The sequence below is a fragment of the Hippocampus guttulatus genome, chromosome 19, assembly GCF_054856545.1.
Source record: "Hippocampus guttulatus isolate MCC_2025c chromosome 19, RoL_Hgut_1.0, whole genome shotgun sequence".
Classification (NCBI taxonomy): Eukaryota; Metazoa; Chordata; class Actinopteri; order Syngnathiformes; family Syngnathidae; genus Hippocampus; species Hippocampus guttulatus.
Window position 1 is genome coordinate 314,636 of NC_141279.1, and position 17,525 is coordinate 332,160.

The 17,525-nt window shown below is 52.8% G+C and overlaps 2 protein-coding genes across 6 annotated transcripts in view; both read right to left on the minus strand.

Annotated features, from left to right (window-relative positions):
- Positions 1-214: 214 nt before the first annotated feature.
- On the minus strand, positions 215-7,359 carry cep55l (centrosomal protein 55 like). 4 transcript variants are annotated; one of them, XM_086138154.1, is made up of 13 exons: positions 6,508-7,359; positions 6,265-6,372; positions 4,990-5,082; positions 4,669-4,887; positions 4,192-4,391; positions 3,968-4,075; positions 3,527-3,682; positions 2,710-2,763; positions 2,252-2,634; positions 1,958-2,081; positions 1,798-1,869; positions 1,173-1,298; positions 215-1,080 (listed from the first exon to the last, which is right to left on the minus strand). In XM_086138154.1, the coding sequence occupies exons 5-13, from the start codon at positions 4,378-4,380 to the stop codon at positions 901-903; spliced, it is 1,392 nt and encodes a 463-aa protein (XP_085994280.1). In that variant the 5' UTR covers positions 4,381-4,391; positions 4,669-4,887; positions 4,990-5,082; positions 6,265-6,372; positions 6,508-7,359; the 3' UTR covers positions 215-900. The 4 variants fall into 4 exon arrangements, with proteins under 4 accessions (XP_085994280.1, XP_085994278.1, XP_085994279.1 ...); XM_086138152.1 differs by having other exon boundaries at positions 2,183-2,634; positions 6,508-7,350; XM_086138155.1 differs by having other exon boundaries at positions 930-1,080; positions 1,173-1,405; positions 2,183-2,634; positions 6,508-7,357.
- A 454-nt stretch (positions 7,360-7,813) lies between these two features.
- The window catches only part of nrg3b (neuregulin 3b), a 50,290-nt gene continuing 40,578 nt past the window's right edge, over positions 7,814-17,525 (minus strand). The window contains exons 4-9 of one of the 2 annotated variants that reach the window (XM_086138931.1): positions 16,516-16,539; positions 15,863-15,965; positions 14,684-14,804; positions 12,940-13,016; positions 10,765-10,947; positions 7,814-8,774 (exon numbers count right to left, since the gene is read on the minus strand). In XM_086138931.1, the coding sequence (XP_085995057.1) occupies positions 8,219-8,774; positions 10,765-10,947; positions 12,940-13,016; positions 14,684-14,804; positions 15,863-15,965; positions 16,516-16,539 (1,064 nt within the window). In that variant the 3' untranslated portion in view covers positions 7,814-8,218. Of the gene's footprint in view, positions 8,775-10,764; positions 10,948-12,939; positions 13,017-14,683; positions 14,805-15,862; positions 15,966-16,515; positions 16,543-17,525 lie in introns of both variants that reach the window. The other variant, XM_086138930.1, reaches the window with a different exon arrangement.

Genomic DNA, 17,525 nt, shown 5'->3' on the forward strand with positions numbered 1-17,525 from the left:
TTGCGAGGTGCAAAAAAGAATTTCCTGCCTTCGCCTCCGAACCCGATTGAAAAGTGTTCCTTTGAATGTTTAATCACAGCGCGCGGCTCGACCCGCCGGCTACTCGGTCATTGGACGCGGCATCGTCATCACTATGGAAACGAGGAGGACAAAAACAAGTCCGCATCGAATCGGAAAGGGGCCGCTTACGCAAGAAAAGCCCGCAGAGATCCGGTGAAGTTGTTTCACGTTTTTATTGCGCAGGTTGCGAGCGGTACAGTAAGGGGGAAAAAAACAGAGACATGATCAGATGACTTTCACACCAGCGGATGAATATCACCCACTCCTTAAAAAAATAAAAACCCCAACAGCCTCCAAAGTCACATTGCCAAAGGGTGGCGTGGGGTGGGGGTATCCGAGACACCTTTCCCTCGATCGAGTGGACTAAGCCGCTGCCTTAAATAGCTGAGCACAAGGAATTAACTAAACGCAATCTGGTTGCAGCCTCGCAGGGCTGCGGACATGACGAGTCGAGGTGGAATTTAAAAAAAAAACCCAACACCGCAGGTGAAGGTCGGCTGCCTGTCTATTCAGATTTCCACAGCAGCAGCGCGAATAAAAAAAAAAACCCATCCGGGTGCCGATGACGGACGAATGAGCGACTTAAAAATGACGGCGGCGGCTTGGAGTGCTGAATCCTGATGGGCGTCTTGCAATCAATCATACGTCATCACGTGACTAAATAGCTTAAAAAGATCCAAAGAAGTCATCAGCTCACTGGAAAAGAAACACCCGAAAGAATAAATAGGACTAAATAAGGCAAAAGACGCTTGAAGCGGGAAGTCCAACGAAAACAGACGCTCCTTGAAAGAGCAAAAGCGGGCTTCCTGATTTTCAAGCGCTTCCCCCCGTTCCCAAGCGTCAAGCCAAGCAGAAGTCGATGTGGGCCAGCAGGTCCCGGTGACGGCTGGTGGGGTAGTGAGCTCGGCAGCGGGGGCACTCCAGGAAGCTGTCGTCCAGGAGGCCGCCCGCTTTGGAGGGCGACGCGGGCGAGCGCCCGCCGTAGGAGCCGGGCTCGGAGAAACGGCCGTCGGGCTGCTTCTGCGCGGGCCACGGAAAGGCCGAAAGCCAGGAAAGAGAGCTGCGGCAAACGGCTCTTGGATGTTGGGCTTGAACACCCCCCCGCTACTTACGAGCGACTCCAGCTTGGCAATCTGATCGCGGGCCTTGCGGAGCTCCTTCAGGACCTTGTGAAGCTGGTGCTGCACGCTCTGACGGTCCAGCTTCTCCTTCTCAAAGTCTTGGACGGAGAGCTGGATCTTCCGGGGCGGAAAAGAGGGGAAGCCTCGCTAACTCGACTCGGACGGCCCAGCGCAAAAGGTGCGTTCCGCCGGATAGGCGGGACAGAAGGCGTCGCCTTCTCCACCTGCGGCGTCGGGCAACTTGACGGCATCCCGGCAGAGCGCGAGCGACCGAGGGGTTCGCGCGGCTCCGCGGCAACCAATGCGGAAATACGGCGCGTGCGACGACTCCATAAAAGTGCGACGCTATCGGTTGGATTGCTGCGGAGCACATCAAAGCGGGTGGAGAACGCGCGTCGTCCTGACCCCGCTTCCACCTGCTCCGCTCCAAAAGCGCCTTCTTTGCAACGGATCGTTACGCTAACCCAAATGATCAATCGGTTTAAAGCTGCCACTGTCTCTCGTTTGGCGCTCTGAATTGCAAAAACAACACGCTCCTGTTTGGGTGAGTCGTTTGTTTTTTTTCCTCCACTCATGAACCGCGGCCGTGTACGCGAACGGTTTGTTGCGACGTTACCTGCTGCTCCAGCGCCGCGATCCTCCTCTGCTCTTCATTTTGGCTCAGAAGAGACTTCTGCAGCAGGTTGACCTGTTGGATCCGAGTCCATATTTCAGCTCGCGTGCTCATTTTCGACACTGGCGTGCACGTTTGCGTGTACGGGAGAGGGTTCAATTACTTGGAGCAGAAGTTGGGCAGATCTCTCCTTCTCGTCCTCCAGTCTGAGTTCCAGGTTCTCCAGGTCGGCTCTCATCCTGTCGGCTCGCTCCGAGGACAGCCGCCGTTCTTCGGAAACGGCGTGCCTACATTGAAAAACAAGGCGGCATTTTTTTTTTTCTTTTTCAAAGCCAAAACGCCGCGGAGGACCGAACTCCTCCCGGCGCCGCGTATTCCGGCGCGGCACCTGCTGCCGAGCAGCTCCGTCTGCATCCGCAGCCTGGCTTCCTCCAGCTCTTCGGCCCTCTCCTCGTACTTGCTCTGCAGGGACGAAAGCCGGTCGCCCTCGCGGTCCAAGAGCCGGCGCAGCGCCGTCTTCTCCTCCTCCAGCCGGGCGGCGCGCTCCGTCTGGCGCTGCAGCTCGGCCTGACTTTTGAGCGCCAGCTCCTTCTGCGAGAGGAGCTCCCGCCGGGCGGCGGCCAGCTCATCTTCCCGCGAGGCCGACGCGGACCGCTCCTCGCGGCTCTCGAGCCGCGCTTCCTTGTCCGAGCCCTCGGAAGCGGCGGCGGGGGAGGCCGAGTCCCGCCCGTCGGCCCGGCTCGGCCGTCGCTCCGGCTCGCGCGAGCGGGCGAGGACCGACTGGACGAAGGCCTCTCGCTGCTGGTCGTACACCAGCCACTGCCGGTTCTTCTCCAGGGCCTGCCGGAGACAGGTCCCACTTGTACTTTTCTTTGGCCTTCGGCGCCCGCGTTGGCCAGCTCGGGGGCTACTCACGTCTCTCAGCTGATCCCGCACCAAGGCCAAGTCTGCGGAGGGCGCCGGTCCATTCTAAGCACACAAAGACAAAAAAAGAAAAGGAAAAAGTGACAGAGGCATGAAGCGTTTTCATTTTCTGATCGTCTTATTTTACATGTAGTTTGAAATCATTTCTAGCCGTTTCCACCACCCCCCCTTCAGAGAGGGGGTGTTGTGCCGTTTAAAACGCCAGCATGAGTCAGAAAGCGCACACTTGGCGCCTATTTATAACCTGACGAAAATCAAACATGACAAACACAACAAAGTGGAGACACCCGTGTGTTTTGGTGTTGCCCGGCGTTGATGTGTTGACAGACGCTCTGCAGGCTGCTGGGGGGGGGGGAAGCCCGCGTCAACGCCAGCACAGGACGAACAGTGCCGCCTTGTGGTTAGAGCTAGAAGCGCATCTGCAATTGCAGTTAAATGAATTAAGCCGGACGCTGGCATTGACAAATAGGATGTTCCTCTTCATAGCAAATTGTAAAATAAATAAATAAATAAAATACATGGGGGGGCGGGGGGGGGGGGGCACAAGAGCCAGCAGCCTGTCAGGAATTCCCATTTCCAGGAGGAATAAACACCAACACGATCTCACTTTTTTCTTTCCATATCTCTTTTACAAGCAGAGAGGATAATTAAGAGGACATGTCCCGCTGGCTGAAGCGCTGCCCGATTAGTCATCAAAATTGAATTTGCTCAAATGTAAACTCATCTTCATATTATGAATTGAAAAATACCGCACACATGTACATGACCCCCAAAAAGGATTCCTAATGTCATGAACGGATCAACATACCGCCACCTGCGTCTCCAGGGCCTGACAGCGGGTGGACACCGTGGCCAGCTTGTTCTTCAGGTTCTCCGTTTCCCGCGAGAGATTCTGGACGTGGAGGTCCCTCTGCTCCGCATCCTTGCGCCGCTGCTCCAGCTGGGACTGCAGCGCCGCCACCACCTGAGGCGGTTACATTTCACGAGGCGTCATATGAAAGATCCGTTGTATCGGGCTGCAATTAACCCGCACGGTGAGCAGATTAGTTCTTCGGGAACACTGTAGTCGTCTTCGCAAAAATGCTCCGATACTCACACAATGATACCACTTTACCAATCTAACCGATAGGCACGCGGAGTAGGAGCCGCATGGAGGTCATTTGAAGGAAATATCGATTCAGCACTTGGCACGGATGCGGGCGGACCAATTTTTTGCAATACTGCAGTGCAAGCTGCACTAGATACGTGCCTCTCCCCCTTTGGCCGCCAGCTGTTGCCTCACAGTTTCCAACTCTTGCTCCTTGACCAGCAACTGTTGATTGTTCCTCTCACGAAGAGTCTCCAGCGAAACAATCCTCTGCAAAACAGCAGCACAAAAAGGGGAGATCGAAGCAGTCGATACAGTACTGTCCCAGCACCGAGCGAATTTTGCCGATTGCTCAGACGTCCCCCCACGCGTCCCCGGTCCCTCACTTCGAGCAGCTTGCTTTTGTCCACATCGGGCGGCCTAATGTGTCGTTTGGCCAGCTCGTCAATCTTCTTCCTGAGATGGACGTTCTCCTTCCTGACTCGCTCCACTTCGGCTTCGGCTTTGGAGGCAGAGCTGCTGGATTTGAAACCCAGTTTGGCAACAAAGGTGTCCTTTGCCCCTTTGGATGTCATGGCGCTTCTCTCTTTAAGGGGATACAGTGTCAATCTGAAAATACCTTTAAAGCGTCTGCTCATCAGTCGTTTTAGCAACTGCGCATGCACCAAGCACTGTACTGTATTCCCTTTTTATTTCATTCAACGTGCGAGCCGTCCTAACAAGAAGGCATCGGTCATTAGTCAGCAACCAAACGTTGCAAGATCATGGCTTCAAATGTTCGCCTTGCACTTTGATAGTACATATGAGGTCAAACGCTGCTGCTGATTTATTAATATTTTAAACATACACACAAATAGACTCACGCAGGGGTAGAAGAGTGGCTTCTTTTCTGTGTCCGAACAGTCCTTCCGATGTCGGTTCTTTTTGTTTTTTTTAACGACTTCCTCAAACGATTTGAATTGCAGCGCCGTGGCGTCACTTCCGCAACGACGGCCGGGTGCGTTTGCTTCCTCTTCAGGGCTGACGTCAGTCGCTCAGTGCTTGCGACGCGATGCAAAAGTCGTGTCCTTTAAACGCCCATACTTTTAGATATTTAAAGAAAAATATTTTTAAATTACCTTTTTTTGTTATAAGAACGTCAACCTTGGGTCTTACTTGGTTCTAATAATGTCTAACGCCATTACCATTGAACTGGGCCGGGGTGGCGACTGCGAAGAATGAAGCGCACATAAGCCCGGGGGCGGGGGTCTTCTGACTTGATGGTCTGGTTCCTCTGGCTGTCATTCGTCGTCGTCCGAATTCCCGAATGGTCCAAAAATAGTTATTTTATGTAAAGGTCATCAATGAAGTGAACACTACAACTGATATCATGCAAATCAATAAGAAATTACAAATCAAATTAGAAAAGGGTTGTGTAGCCATATCATATGTCTTCATTCATACAAAAGAATATGTCATAGCGTAGCGCACGCCCTCTGAGTAGGTAAAAGGTCATCATTTTTGTTTGGTTTTATGCCGGCAAACTTAAAACTGTTGGCAAACAATCAATATGTACGATAGTCTGGAAGGGAGGAGAACAACAAGGCTTCGTCCTTTAATTTGGATCGTCTACTAAAGCAAGGAATGTAAAAATGTCGCCCCCCCCCCCCCCCAAGAAAAAATAATCATGCATGCGAATGAGGTGATGTACACACTCCTGGACGCGGCTCTATTGCAGTGAAAATATATTTTTTTCCCCCCACAGAAAAAAAAACAACAGCCGGCAAAACACACACAAGGAGGCAGGGAATTTGCGGCCTCATTACAGGAAGGATAAGTTCCATATGCTGTAGTCATTATTGTGCGTGGAAGAAACCACATCTGTCCAACAAATCTTTACCCATCCGAACTGACCATTTATGGCAAATGCTTTTGATTTAGCTCGGCACTCGTGGAGGCTTTTAAAGAAGGAAACGAGTCCCCCGGGAGGACTTTGTGAAGCCAGCGATGCCAAAAGATGAGCTCATAAAAGGGACTCGTGTTAGATAGGGATGAAGGGAAAGAAAATACAAAAAAGGGTATAAAAAAAAATATATATATACATATATTTTTTTCTCCAGTACTACAGGCTACACTAGTATCATCAATAACAAGCAACTACGATAAACAAGGACGTGACAAATAGGTATGGAAAGACTTTCCGTAACGTAACGTAAGGGTCCCATCGCGCAGTCGTACCGCCCAATGACTGCAAAGTATCGAGTACTTTTTGTTACAAAGTGACGCCGGAAAAGTGATTTGGCCCTCACAGGAAAAAGGTTTGGGGACCCCGGCGAAAGTTATTTAAAAAGAAAAAACATTGAGCAAATGGTGACATCGGAGGTTTTGCCTGGATGCCAGCGATATGCCATCCTTTTCTACTTTTCCATTGAGCCTCCATCATTTTCAAAGCCAGCCTAAACACGACCCAAAGCACTGACCTGTATTTCAAACTTAGCTGAAATTGCCTGCCTTTATTTCCAAGAGGCTTTTGTCTTCGTTTCGGAGCGTGCGTCTTGGCTGCACGGCCTCCGTCAACGTCCCGGCGCCTTCAGAAAGAAAAAAAAGACAACGCCGTTGAAATGTCTGGTTCTCCTCTTTACCAATCAGATTTGAGATTCAATGAAGCGTCCTGGAGTCTTTAACTAACAAGTATAACTCTGGCAAAAGTTCTGATCTCGGACCTGGAGTCCGGAGCAGGTTGGGCTCCCGGTGAAGAGCCAAGATCCCGCCAGCGAGGTCGTCCCATCCTTCTGCTCCTGCAAACAAAAGCATCCTGCCCCAAAACAGACGCTCGGCTCGCCCACTCCGACGTTTATCATGAAGCTTTCGGTTGCCTCAAGTGCCACCCCTGAAAACCGCTTGACTTTGCATACCTCCTCCTCTAGCAAACCGGCTGGCAGACCTAAATCAATGGAATCAGACAAGAAACTTGCACAAAAATTATTTTTTCTCCTCCCCTTACTCCTCAACAGACTCGCCTCATCCTGAACTCTGACGAGTATAAAAGCGTGACAGCTCGCGTATCGGGAACGTCCGATTAAAGCAGAGACCAAAGGAGCCGTCGTGTGAGGTCGTGACAAAATCCGTCTGGCTCGGCATCCCCGGAGGACGCCGGTCGGGGGGTCTTGACCCGGCAATCATAGCGGTCGCGGCGCCGACGCCTCTTGCGGGAGAGCCTCGTCAGTGTCACTCACTCTCAATCGGCGGCTCATTTGCGTCTGTTTGAAAAGGACGAGCGTGTGAAAGTGTCTCCTGAAACCTCGCGTGGGAGACGAGCTGGCGAGAAGGGTTTGCGGACATCATCACAAGTCTTGCAGCAGCGCGCGCGCACACACACGAAATCTTGCCATCCTCTTTATAATCTTCAGACCATCTGGCGAGGGGGGAGAAACCTCGCCGTCCCCCGCCGCGTTAGCATTCCTCTCAAGTCGAGCGCTGCGCTGATATGGGAGTCGACGGCGACCTGCTTTGTTGGGCCCGAATCCAACAAACTCGGCTCGTGTGGGGGTGACGAGAACGTTACATTTGGAGTCTGCTGTTCAGAGTCAACTCAACAAGCATCGTCTCTTATCGCCCTGCCTCCTAAAAGTACAATATATGTGCTCTCACACACACACACACACACACGTACAGTATATAAAACATTTGGCATTTGTTAGCAAGCGGGCTACTTTCTGGTTCAAGAGGAATGACTTGGGGTCCCTGTAAAGCGGACTTTAAATTTGACAGGCCACACAGAACAATTTCTCCTACTTTGTCGTGGCGAGCTCGTTGCCCAAACGCATCACAAAACAAGGAGGGCTGAAACGGTAAAAAGCAGGCGCACGCTATCGCTTGAGAATCGTGCACACCGCCGTTCGGTTTGTTCGCGTGTCGGAACAGATGCGCGGGATGGGACCGGCTTCTTTGGGCACGTTGCACTCCTCGGAAGAGGTTGACGTGATCTGGGTGGAAAAAGAGGACTCGAGATGTCCAAAGCTCCCCACGCTTGTTATCTTTGTCTTTATTTTGTCACAATTGGATGTCAAATATATATACGTCTATGTGACATATATTAGATGACGGATACCGTATAATTTCTTGACAATAGAGAAACAACATTGAGACACACTATTTTGGTTTCTAGGTAGAAGCTCCCTTTAAATAGTGTTTTTGTTTTTTTTTGTTGCGGTTTAGCTCCCACTGACATTATTCACAACGTGTGCTTGTTCGGGCTCGTTTGCCGTAATGATCCGACATATTTTTTTCCTTTTTCTTCTTTTGTCGTCCGTCCTTTGCAATTCAATCAGTTTATCAAACGGCCTCCGATATCGGTCCGCGTGGCCCCACAGACGGTCCCGCCGACCCAACGGCAAGAGTATCGGGACCGAATCGGTGGAAACTTGAATCCGATCAACTGGAATTTCCGTTTCCTCCGCAGATGGCCGAGGGGCCGTTTGGGCTCTCGATGGCGGTATGTGGCGTCTTCAAACCTCGCATTGCGGTGCCCGGGCGCTCTCCGGCGGTGCGGCAGCTCCTTTGTCCGGTCCCGACCTCGGTAGCACCCCCGCGGGTGACGCGAGAACCCGAGGACTCGGTCGAGGGACTAGAGGGGTTTTTCCGCTTGAATGCCCGATCGAGTTCTGCGGTCATTTCAATGGCGGAGGAAGAGGGCGTCTGAGGGCGAGCGGCGGTGGGCGGGGCGCTCTGGCAAGGAGGAGAGGAAGGGCCGCCGGCGGGGACGCGACACCCCCCCGGGTTTTGCTCAGTCGTATCCACGCGCCTCCCCTCGAGGTCGCGCGCTTGCAGCGAGGGGATGATGGGGACGCAACGGGCGCGCGGCGAGGGCGGAGGGGGGCTGCTTCCCTCATCCAGGCGAGTGCAAGGCACCTCGGTCCATCCCTTTCTCGCGGCAAAGTCGGAGGTCCTGCTGAGGAGGGCGCCGACCTTTCCCCCGCTGGCATCGCACCTTGGGGAGGGAGAGAATGAAATGGCAATCAGAGGGCCGGTCGTGACCTTGATCATCAGATTAGCGGGGGCGCGCTGAGAAAGCCGCTTCTCTTCGACAAACCACAAATGATCCTCAGTCATTTCCTCTCCTAAGTCGTCTTTGTATTTTGTGGATAGCCCGTGGCACCGCACGGAATTTTGCTTTGGCGGGGTCGCAACTCGTGATTGTCGGCGGAGATTTGGGGCGCCCATCCCGATTCTAAAGCCGTTATGATCTTGACTCCTGACCGGGAGCGATCTCACTTGCACGCGCGAGTCATCCCGCATCATCGTGAAATTATCAGGAGCAGAGAAGTCGGTTCATGCGCGGCACACTTAATGCTAACCCTAACCCCCCCCCCCCCCCCCAGCCCCCTAGAGACAGCCACTGTTATTGGCAGCCTTCAGAGACTGTTTGTAGCATAACCAAGTTTCTCTAATTGAATTACTTCGGCGGTCCCCTCGGTATTCGAAGGGGAAATGCAAGCTTGAGGTAAATCCGGCAGATCAAAAGACATCTAAAAATACACGCCGTTGCAAAGTTGCCGTCAGTTCTGTCCTTATCTGCGGCGGGTAAATATGTTTTGATGCTAGATAATAAAAGTGACAGCGCTCAGCGGGGGTTTTGTTGTCTGGAAATGGGGAAAATGTGGAGGGGCGCTTCCCCAGTTTCGAGCCCCGTCTCGTCTCTAGCCCCCCACCCCCTTTTTTTTTCGCTGCACTATCGTCACAATCTCCCCTCACTTTACCTCCCACCACTGCTATCCAGAGAGGAGACTGTGTATCCATGGCAACTGCGAAGAAGGGAGGAGTGGGGGCCGCTCCGAAGCTCGGCGTTAGTATTGCCGCTCAGTCCAGATATAGGTCACTTAATCCGGCTCGAGGGCCGGCAATCGCCGAGCGCAACTGCCCTGATGGCGAATCAGATCCAAATGTCTTCACCTCAGCAGTTGACCTTCAATGGCCTGGAGTTCATTTTGTTTCGCAGCGAGCGGACATATCGAGTAACCGGGGTTGAGTTTTGTTTTTTGTTTTTTCTAGATCCGGTCCATGAAATTTGAAGGCGGAAAGTAAGGCTGGCTTTCCAGAGCACTCGCGCAAAAGCCATCAGAAGCACGGCAGAACATGACGGCGAGTGTCGGTTGAGTGACTGATGAGAGCACATTTGGCACTAATTCTCTTTCAAATGGAGACAAAGGCCCCGACTTCCATTGGGGAGACCCAGGATGGAGAACTGCTCGGTGCCATGGAGCTTTGTTTCCAAAAAAAAAGGCTGAAAATAGGTCACGTAAAGAGTTTGTCAGCAGGCAGCGTTATCTTTGGAGTTGCCGTGATGTTCAATCAGACCGACTTGCTAACGGGAGCGTGGCGAGGGACAGCGCAGCGCACCGCCGCTCGCTTTAATGACGGCCGTCTTTGATAAAGTGGCACGGGCTGACAGCAAATTAGGCGGATTGTGAGCGACGTGCCGAAAAGCACCCCCGGCTTGCTCGGGCAACCGAGCCAAAACAATCCCCCCCTTCTGGAGTCGGTGCGTCGTGCTTCATAGGGAATTGGAATCTCGTCGCCGGTTCCAAACGCGACGGCTAGCGGGCCGATGCAAAACGAGCTAAAACAACAAAAAACAAGTAGTAGCCATTGATTTTCAGAAACTGTGCGCGCGGGTTATTTTGAAAGCTCCCACGAGACTTGGCAGATTGTCTTTCTATCTCTTCCTGATCCAACTCCAAATCAAAACACTGGCCCGGGTTTGAATCTCTGCCGGAACGTCGGCCGAGATGCCATTTGGCCGTTGAGCGTTTGGGATGGACCCGGTTGTCCCGATGAGTCGTGACAGCGAGACCTGAAGGAGGGCTCGCGAGACCAGGCCTTCGGCCTACGGGGAGGCCGTAAATCCAACCCGACCCGATCTTAATGCGTCAAGCCAACGGAAGACGTGCGGGACGGACCCAGGAAAATGCAAGTTTTACCCGCCGAAGGACTCCGCTTCAGTTGGCTCCTCCTCCCGCAGGTGCTTGTAGACGTGACGGGACGCTCGCGACGCATCCGCGGGATTGGACGGCGGCTTCGACTTTCCTCTGGAAACGGGCGGCGTCCTGAAATGACGGGCCTCCTCGCATCTTTGCGCCAGACTCGGCGACAGGGAATTGCTCCTGCGAGCGTAAGAAGGTGAAAGGTGAAGGGAAAGCGCTAGCTTTGAAAAACAAGACAGACGCTTTGCGTTGAACCACGGTAGCAGCGTGTCGCACGTTCTTTGCCTTGAGGTGAAAAACAAAACGGCAACCGCGTCATTCTTTCAGGAATGTGCCAAACTTTGCCACAATTTTGAAGGCTCCCCCCAATCAACGCGGCCCGCGCTCGGTTGGGCCATCTTTGATTGCGCATTGTGTTTCATCCCCCTTGCCGTTGTTGCAGACACCCCAGGAAGTCTGGACATGCTAAAATCGACCAAAAAGAGCACTTCCCAAAACGAGCGTCCCGATGTGACCTCTTTGCCGGCGGAGCTACGGTCATTCCGCGTGATCCGTTTTACGCGTTTTATCCAACAAACCGGAGCCAAGTGCCACGTTCCCGATAAATACGTTTGTACTCGGCCCCGAGATTAAATTTCACTTCATCGATGAACCCTCACGAGTTCTTCATAATTCAATGATGACTTTGAAATGTTGGGGCGACGCGGGGCGGAGCACCATCGACTGGCGGACGCCGCCGTGATTACGCATCGATCTCGAAAGCGTTACGTGCGGCAAACTTGGCGGGCGAAGCGGCTCGAGAGAGAGAGACGCATCGCACCTTTTGAAACGATTGATGGAGGTACTCATTGATCTGAACGTTTTCTCTGCCGGGTTATGCGTTATGAGACTGAGCGGAACTACTACTCAGCCTCGTCAGTCGCCGGTACGCACATGAGGCACTCTAAAGCGGCTGCGCCAGCATGAAGCTCCTTCAAAATAAAATAAAATAAAATCTTCCATAGCAGGGGTCCTGGAGCCAAAAAGAGGATGCTGCCACGCAGCCTAGCAACAGCTACGTGGTTGTTCTCACTCAGGTCTGGAGCAGGTACGCCCCGGGTCATCGCGACAGCTTTTTATGAGCCTTTTTCTCCGGGATGGCTCACGGCGCGCCGCGCTTTCTCGGGTCAATATCTCCAAATCATCCATCAGAGTCTAATTCGGCTCCGCCGCGTCCGACTCCGACGAGCGGAAACAAATGATTGAGTGTCGGCCGCCCGGGACGAAGCACCTGCGTGACACCGCGTCCCCCCCCGCCCCCCTCGCCGCAGCCGTCGAAGCCCGTGGAAATTTGTTGGCTGTCAGGCGGCGGTCTCCGATCACCGGCGCACCCTGCGCGTCCTTGCCTCATCACGCCCAAAGCTGCACTCATCACGCCGACTTTTAAATAAACGCCTGGCGCTTTATGCAGCGTCTTGTCTTATTTGCATCCCATTACGTGGCAGATTTACGGCCGTCTTTCCGCCGCTGCCTATAATTAGGGCGACGGCGATACATCAAGTGCAAAGCAGACATTTACCGTCACTCATTTCTGGTGATTTGCCAGCAGTGAGTGCAAGCGGCGCCCGCGGGGAGACTCGCGTCTTGCTTGCCTGACACGGATGTCACAAAGTGTCAGAGTCATCCGGCAGACACATTAGATGCTTTTTCTCTCGACTCCCCGTCACCCCCCCGCTCCCTCTTGTCCCGCTAGCTGTTTACAAAGCAGAGCCACCTCCGAGATCCTTCGTACCGAGATTTTGTTCAATATTTTGTCATAAAAAAAAGAACCGACGTTTAACACGACGTACCTTTTTCATCTTTTCCCGCAACAGGAGCATATACTTTTATTTCCGATATGTTGCTTGCTAACGATTTAGAGAGCGGAAAGAAAATCATTTTGAGGTTCTTCTCTTCATGTCAATATGGATTGATGGATGGAGAAAAGAATGCATTCATTTGACCCAAAAGACAGTTTTAAAAAACGCCGGATCCATTTCACACGTAGATATGAGCCGGCGCCCGAGCGCAAACCGCCATGCGATTTATCCGTCACAAATGTCGACATCATCTGCTTAGTGTCGCAAGGTCACGGCCGTATCGTATCGCAGGTCGATCGCTTTGCCGGCGTGAGTGATGCGCGGCCGTTTTCACCTGAGGCGTTTCCCTTTGGACCGCGCGCCGCCGAGAGCGCGCGCCGAGTCGCCGGTGCCGCGCGGGCTGCCGCCGCCCTGCGAAGGAGACACAAAGCGATGGTGGTGAATGCGCGCGCCTCGCGGCATGCCGGGGTTGACGCCGTCGCTCGGGTGACTTTGGGAAGACCGCTTTTGGGCATGGAGAGCGCAAACTAATGACACACTTGGAAAGCCCTCCCGGCTTCCATTTCAGCCAGGATTCAAGTTAACTGCACTTGAGGGAAAAAAAAAAAGAAGAAACTCGATCCATATTTGAAGTTGAAGGGTCATCGTTTCAGGGCACATTTATGAACTAATGTCACGTGTATAATTTGTGGCTTGTTGCAAATTGCTTTTTGGTCTGACTATGAGTGAAGTGCGACTTTTTTTGCCCATCGTAACATCATCCGAGGAAACTAAGCATGTTTTTGTCCAACCCACACGAAAGGCCCAAATTGCAAACAATGATGTTTGTTGCAAATTGCTTTTTGAGCGATTGTATCAAAGTGCACCTGCCAAAAGCTTTCAAAAGCAATCATTGGTTGTTTTGCCCCCCGCCCCCAATATTCAACCAAATTCCCCTCGTCATGTAGTAGTTCAAAACAAACAAAATCGAATCAAATATTTAGCAAACGAGCTTTTACGCAGCGGCTAGGAAGGGAGGGAGCCCCAGAGCACGATAAATGCTATTTTTTCCTCCAGCTCATCTCGGATCCATTTTTAGCGGCGGTCCAAAGAAAAGCATGCTGCAAGTGATGTACGGCGGTGCATCGAAGGAGCTTGAGGAGAGGGAAAGGGGGGGGGGGGGCAAATGCATCGTATGGGCTCACTTCAGAAGGTTGATGTCCGCTTTCAGGGAGAGGAAGTGCTCTCTGGCGTATCCCCCCCCGTGCTCGGGCGCCGTCTTTAATTACGCTTTACATTTTAAAGCTCAGATTAGAAGGGGACGCGCTTGTGCGTGGAGCAGCACACTGGGCCGCGCAAACAACAATGAATCCCACACAAGATTACGTTAATAGCTCCCCTGCCTCGCTCTCCATTCGTCTTTTCCCCCGCTCTTATCAAAACCAAGAACATTATCTGTCGGCAATCCCCGGGAAGCAACCGCGGCGGCGTGAAAAACCGAGCGAATTGAGAAGGGTGACGTGAGGTCTGAAATTTAGGGTGAGCGTACGGTGGAGAATATGAGCGTCATCTTTGGCTCCTGAGAAATCTCCAAAATGTCGCCGTGTCATGTTTTGTCCCCGCTCTGAATAATTCAATCACGTGACTTCATCTCCTTTCGTCCCCGAGAGTCGCTTTTGGTACTTTGGTGCACCTCGCGGTTCTTTGCATTTGCAAGCGACGGATCCATTATTCAAATGCGGTGAATAATGCAACGGCGCTTCAGCGATTGGATCGGACGAGCGTGGCCGCGTGCCCAACCGGCGATGTTGAAACCGAGGCTTCGGCCGGCGAGCGTTTCGCGCTCTTGGCCGCCTCCGCGACTCACGCCGGGAGTTTGCGCCACTATTTGTGGTTCAATCGACAAACGGGTCACAAGTTGTGGTCCGTATCGTTCATGCTCATGAGTACACTTGCATCGAACAGGATCGCGGGAGAGGGAGCGATGGAATTGTGTCAGAGGCGATTTGGCACCTGCATGTTGGAGAGTGGCCATTATTATTTTATTTTGAATTCTTTTTTGGAACAGCGACGATAAGCGATAAACGATAAGTACTTGCCTTTTGGAGGGTGGACTGCGTTCTCGAGGCGGACTTGGACATCAGAGCGGAGGCGTTGATCCCACAGTTCCTCAAGCTACGACTTTCTGACAAATGAGCCTGCAGCTTTTGCCGTTGTCTCCTGCGGACGAAAACGGAGGCAAAAATAGGTGCGAGGGCATGAGCGTCCTACGACCTCAACACAATCAGTCACTGAAGAAAATAACCTCCGAGGAAAGAGTCAGACCGCGGGCTCGCCCGTTGCCCGGTGGCGGCGTGTCATGTTTCCACATGTGAATTTGCGCAAAACGTAAATCAAAGCAAGGCATTGATCCTTTGTTTCCGACGTTATTTCCCCAACTGTGAAAGAAACGTGATCTTAATGTGAGGCCCTTCCTTCCCCTTTGGATTCAACTTTGATGGAATTAAATATGAACCGATTCTTCAAACTTTTGGATTAAATGTTAATTTCCCATTAATAGTTGATCTGTAAAAACATGAAAAACACACACAGGGCTGGCTGCTAAACTCTCGACAGTGCCGCATACTAATTACTTCCTGACTAACGGCCATGAAAACAAGACGGCGTCGAAAATGTTTTACAGTCAAAAACTGAACATTCACGACGTATGAATTTGAGGGCTTTTTTTCCTAACGAATTAACTTCCCATATAAGCTGATTAAACCCAGCAATCGAGCAAAGAAAAGGAAAACACTCAACCGACATTGTGGAGAAGATTAAATTCAAGCCGGGCGAGCCGCGCGCTCGCTCATTCTGACCGATGCCGAGGGAACCGCAGGACAGCAAATGAAACCCCAGCCTTAGTTATCAAGACACATTCAATTAAGACAATTTAGAAGCTGCATTAAGCCCGCCCCCCCCCCCCCCCCCCCCCCCGCCTTCCATCCTTCCTTCCCAGACCGCCGTTAATTCTCTTTGTCCGCATTCCTTTTCTTTGGGCTCCTGCGCATGTGAGCCACTGAGGTCGGCGGGCCGATTCTGCCGCCGTTGGGAAAATCTTTCATTTGGAAGCAATTTGCTCACTGCAAAGATTCAAAATGCGTCACCACGCCGTTATACAGTCCGGTGACCGCGCGGCAGATCTCTCTCTTCAGCGGAACCCCTTTTCAACATGGCCCGCCTCCAGCGTTTGCACCCCTACAACGTCACCGGTTTTCCACGGAGGAGCGGCCGCTTACTTGTTGCGCCGGTAGAGAGCCGTGCACGCCGCGCCGAGAAGACACATCCCCGAGGCGATGCTGAAGATGGACAACACTTGCCTCTGGTAGGTGTCGCCGCTCTCTGCGCACGGGGGGAAAGACGGGCCAGTCAGTAGCCGCAATTGACACGCAGGCTGCAATCAGATGTCGGGCGTGAAGCGGAGGCGAGTCCGTCAGTCCGTCCGCCCGTTCGAGCGGCCCCGCGGGCGGACGGACCGACGGATCGACCCGCCGGCCGCGCGCTCGTCCGCCTGGATTTTGACACGGCCGTCCAAGGCCACGGGCACTCTGCGAATGCTGGCGGGGCCTCTCGTCAAGAATCCCGCGCGGAGGCTTCGGGGTCGCGAGCGGCCGGGACCGGTCGCCGTCCGATCCCGGCGGATAGAAGACGAGGCCACCGACCAAATTGCATCTTTGTATTCCAAACGCCGATTTAGCTCACAACACGTGACCGGCTGTCTTTTTTGCACAAACGCGCCGACAAAGCGGCAACGTAGGCCTAATTCCCCGTTGCCGCGTTGCCATGGCAACTGGCCCGCATTCATTTTTCCAAGGCCAGGTTGATGACGTGCGAGACGTGGTGCGTTTTTCATGAGCGTATTGACAAACGGAGAAACGGCGAGTCGCCTTACCCATGAACTCGATCCCAAGTTCATCTGCTGTTGGATCGGAGGCCAGATGTCAGCGTCGGGAGGGGGGGGGGGGGGGAGAAAAAAAGAGAAGTGAAACGCTACAAAGACGACGACTGAAAATTCACCTTCAGGCTGGCAGATATGCGGTCCGATCCAGCGCATCCGCGCGGTTCCTTTCAATGAAAACAACCATGACGAGGAAGCTGCCAGGATTAGAGTCATGAAAATAAAAATTGTAAAATGACACAACGTAAAGCTGGATGCCACGGCTGCTGCTGCTTCGCGGGGGCTTTCTTTTCTTTCTTTTTTTTGCCAGAGGCATTGCGGTAATTGTTCCCAGTCTATCTCCCAGCGTCGCTTCTCAATACTTGATAGCTTCGAGACTTGTACTATCGCATGCGCGCACACACGCAGGCATGTCTGACACACTTTGACATACGCCCTCAAAGGGGCTAAGTCGAATCCCGGCGCTGCGGGGACTGATAAAAAGCAGCCCCGGTGTTCTCCCTCATTGCGCCGGTGCCCCTTTATTTTTTTTTTTTCCACGTGACTGAAATGCGATGGCATTGAAATGAAAATGGAGGCCCTCGGCAGTAATTGCTTTTCTGACAGAGGTGGGCCCGCTCTTCAATAGAATGCGAGCCGCTGAGCTGCCGACAGATTAGTTGCCGCTTTTGGAACCCCCCCCCCCCCCCCCCCCCAAAAAGACGGATTTTAATCGGGGAAGTCTGTCAGCGACGCGGCTGCCGGCGAGGTGAAGAAGAAGTGAGAAAACGGGATTTGGGCACTTTTGGTCACGTAACAAGTTGACAAAATGGGAGTTCAGCAGCAGGTAAGAAGGTCACGTCGCATCGATTCTTGCGACGTGCCGGGCCGTCAGTTGGGGTACGTTAGCCGGCGCCACATGCCACGACGTGAGAGAATCCTCAGGCAAGGCGCAATGCGAGTAAGCTTTACGTCTGATTTGAGTCTGCCGAGAACATGACAACGGCGGAGTCAAACGGGTGCGG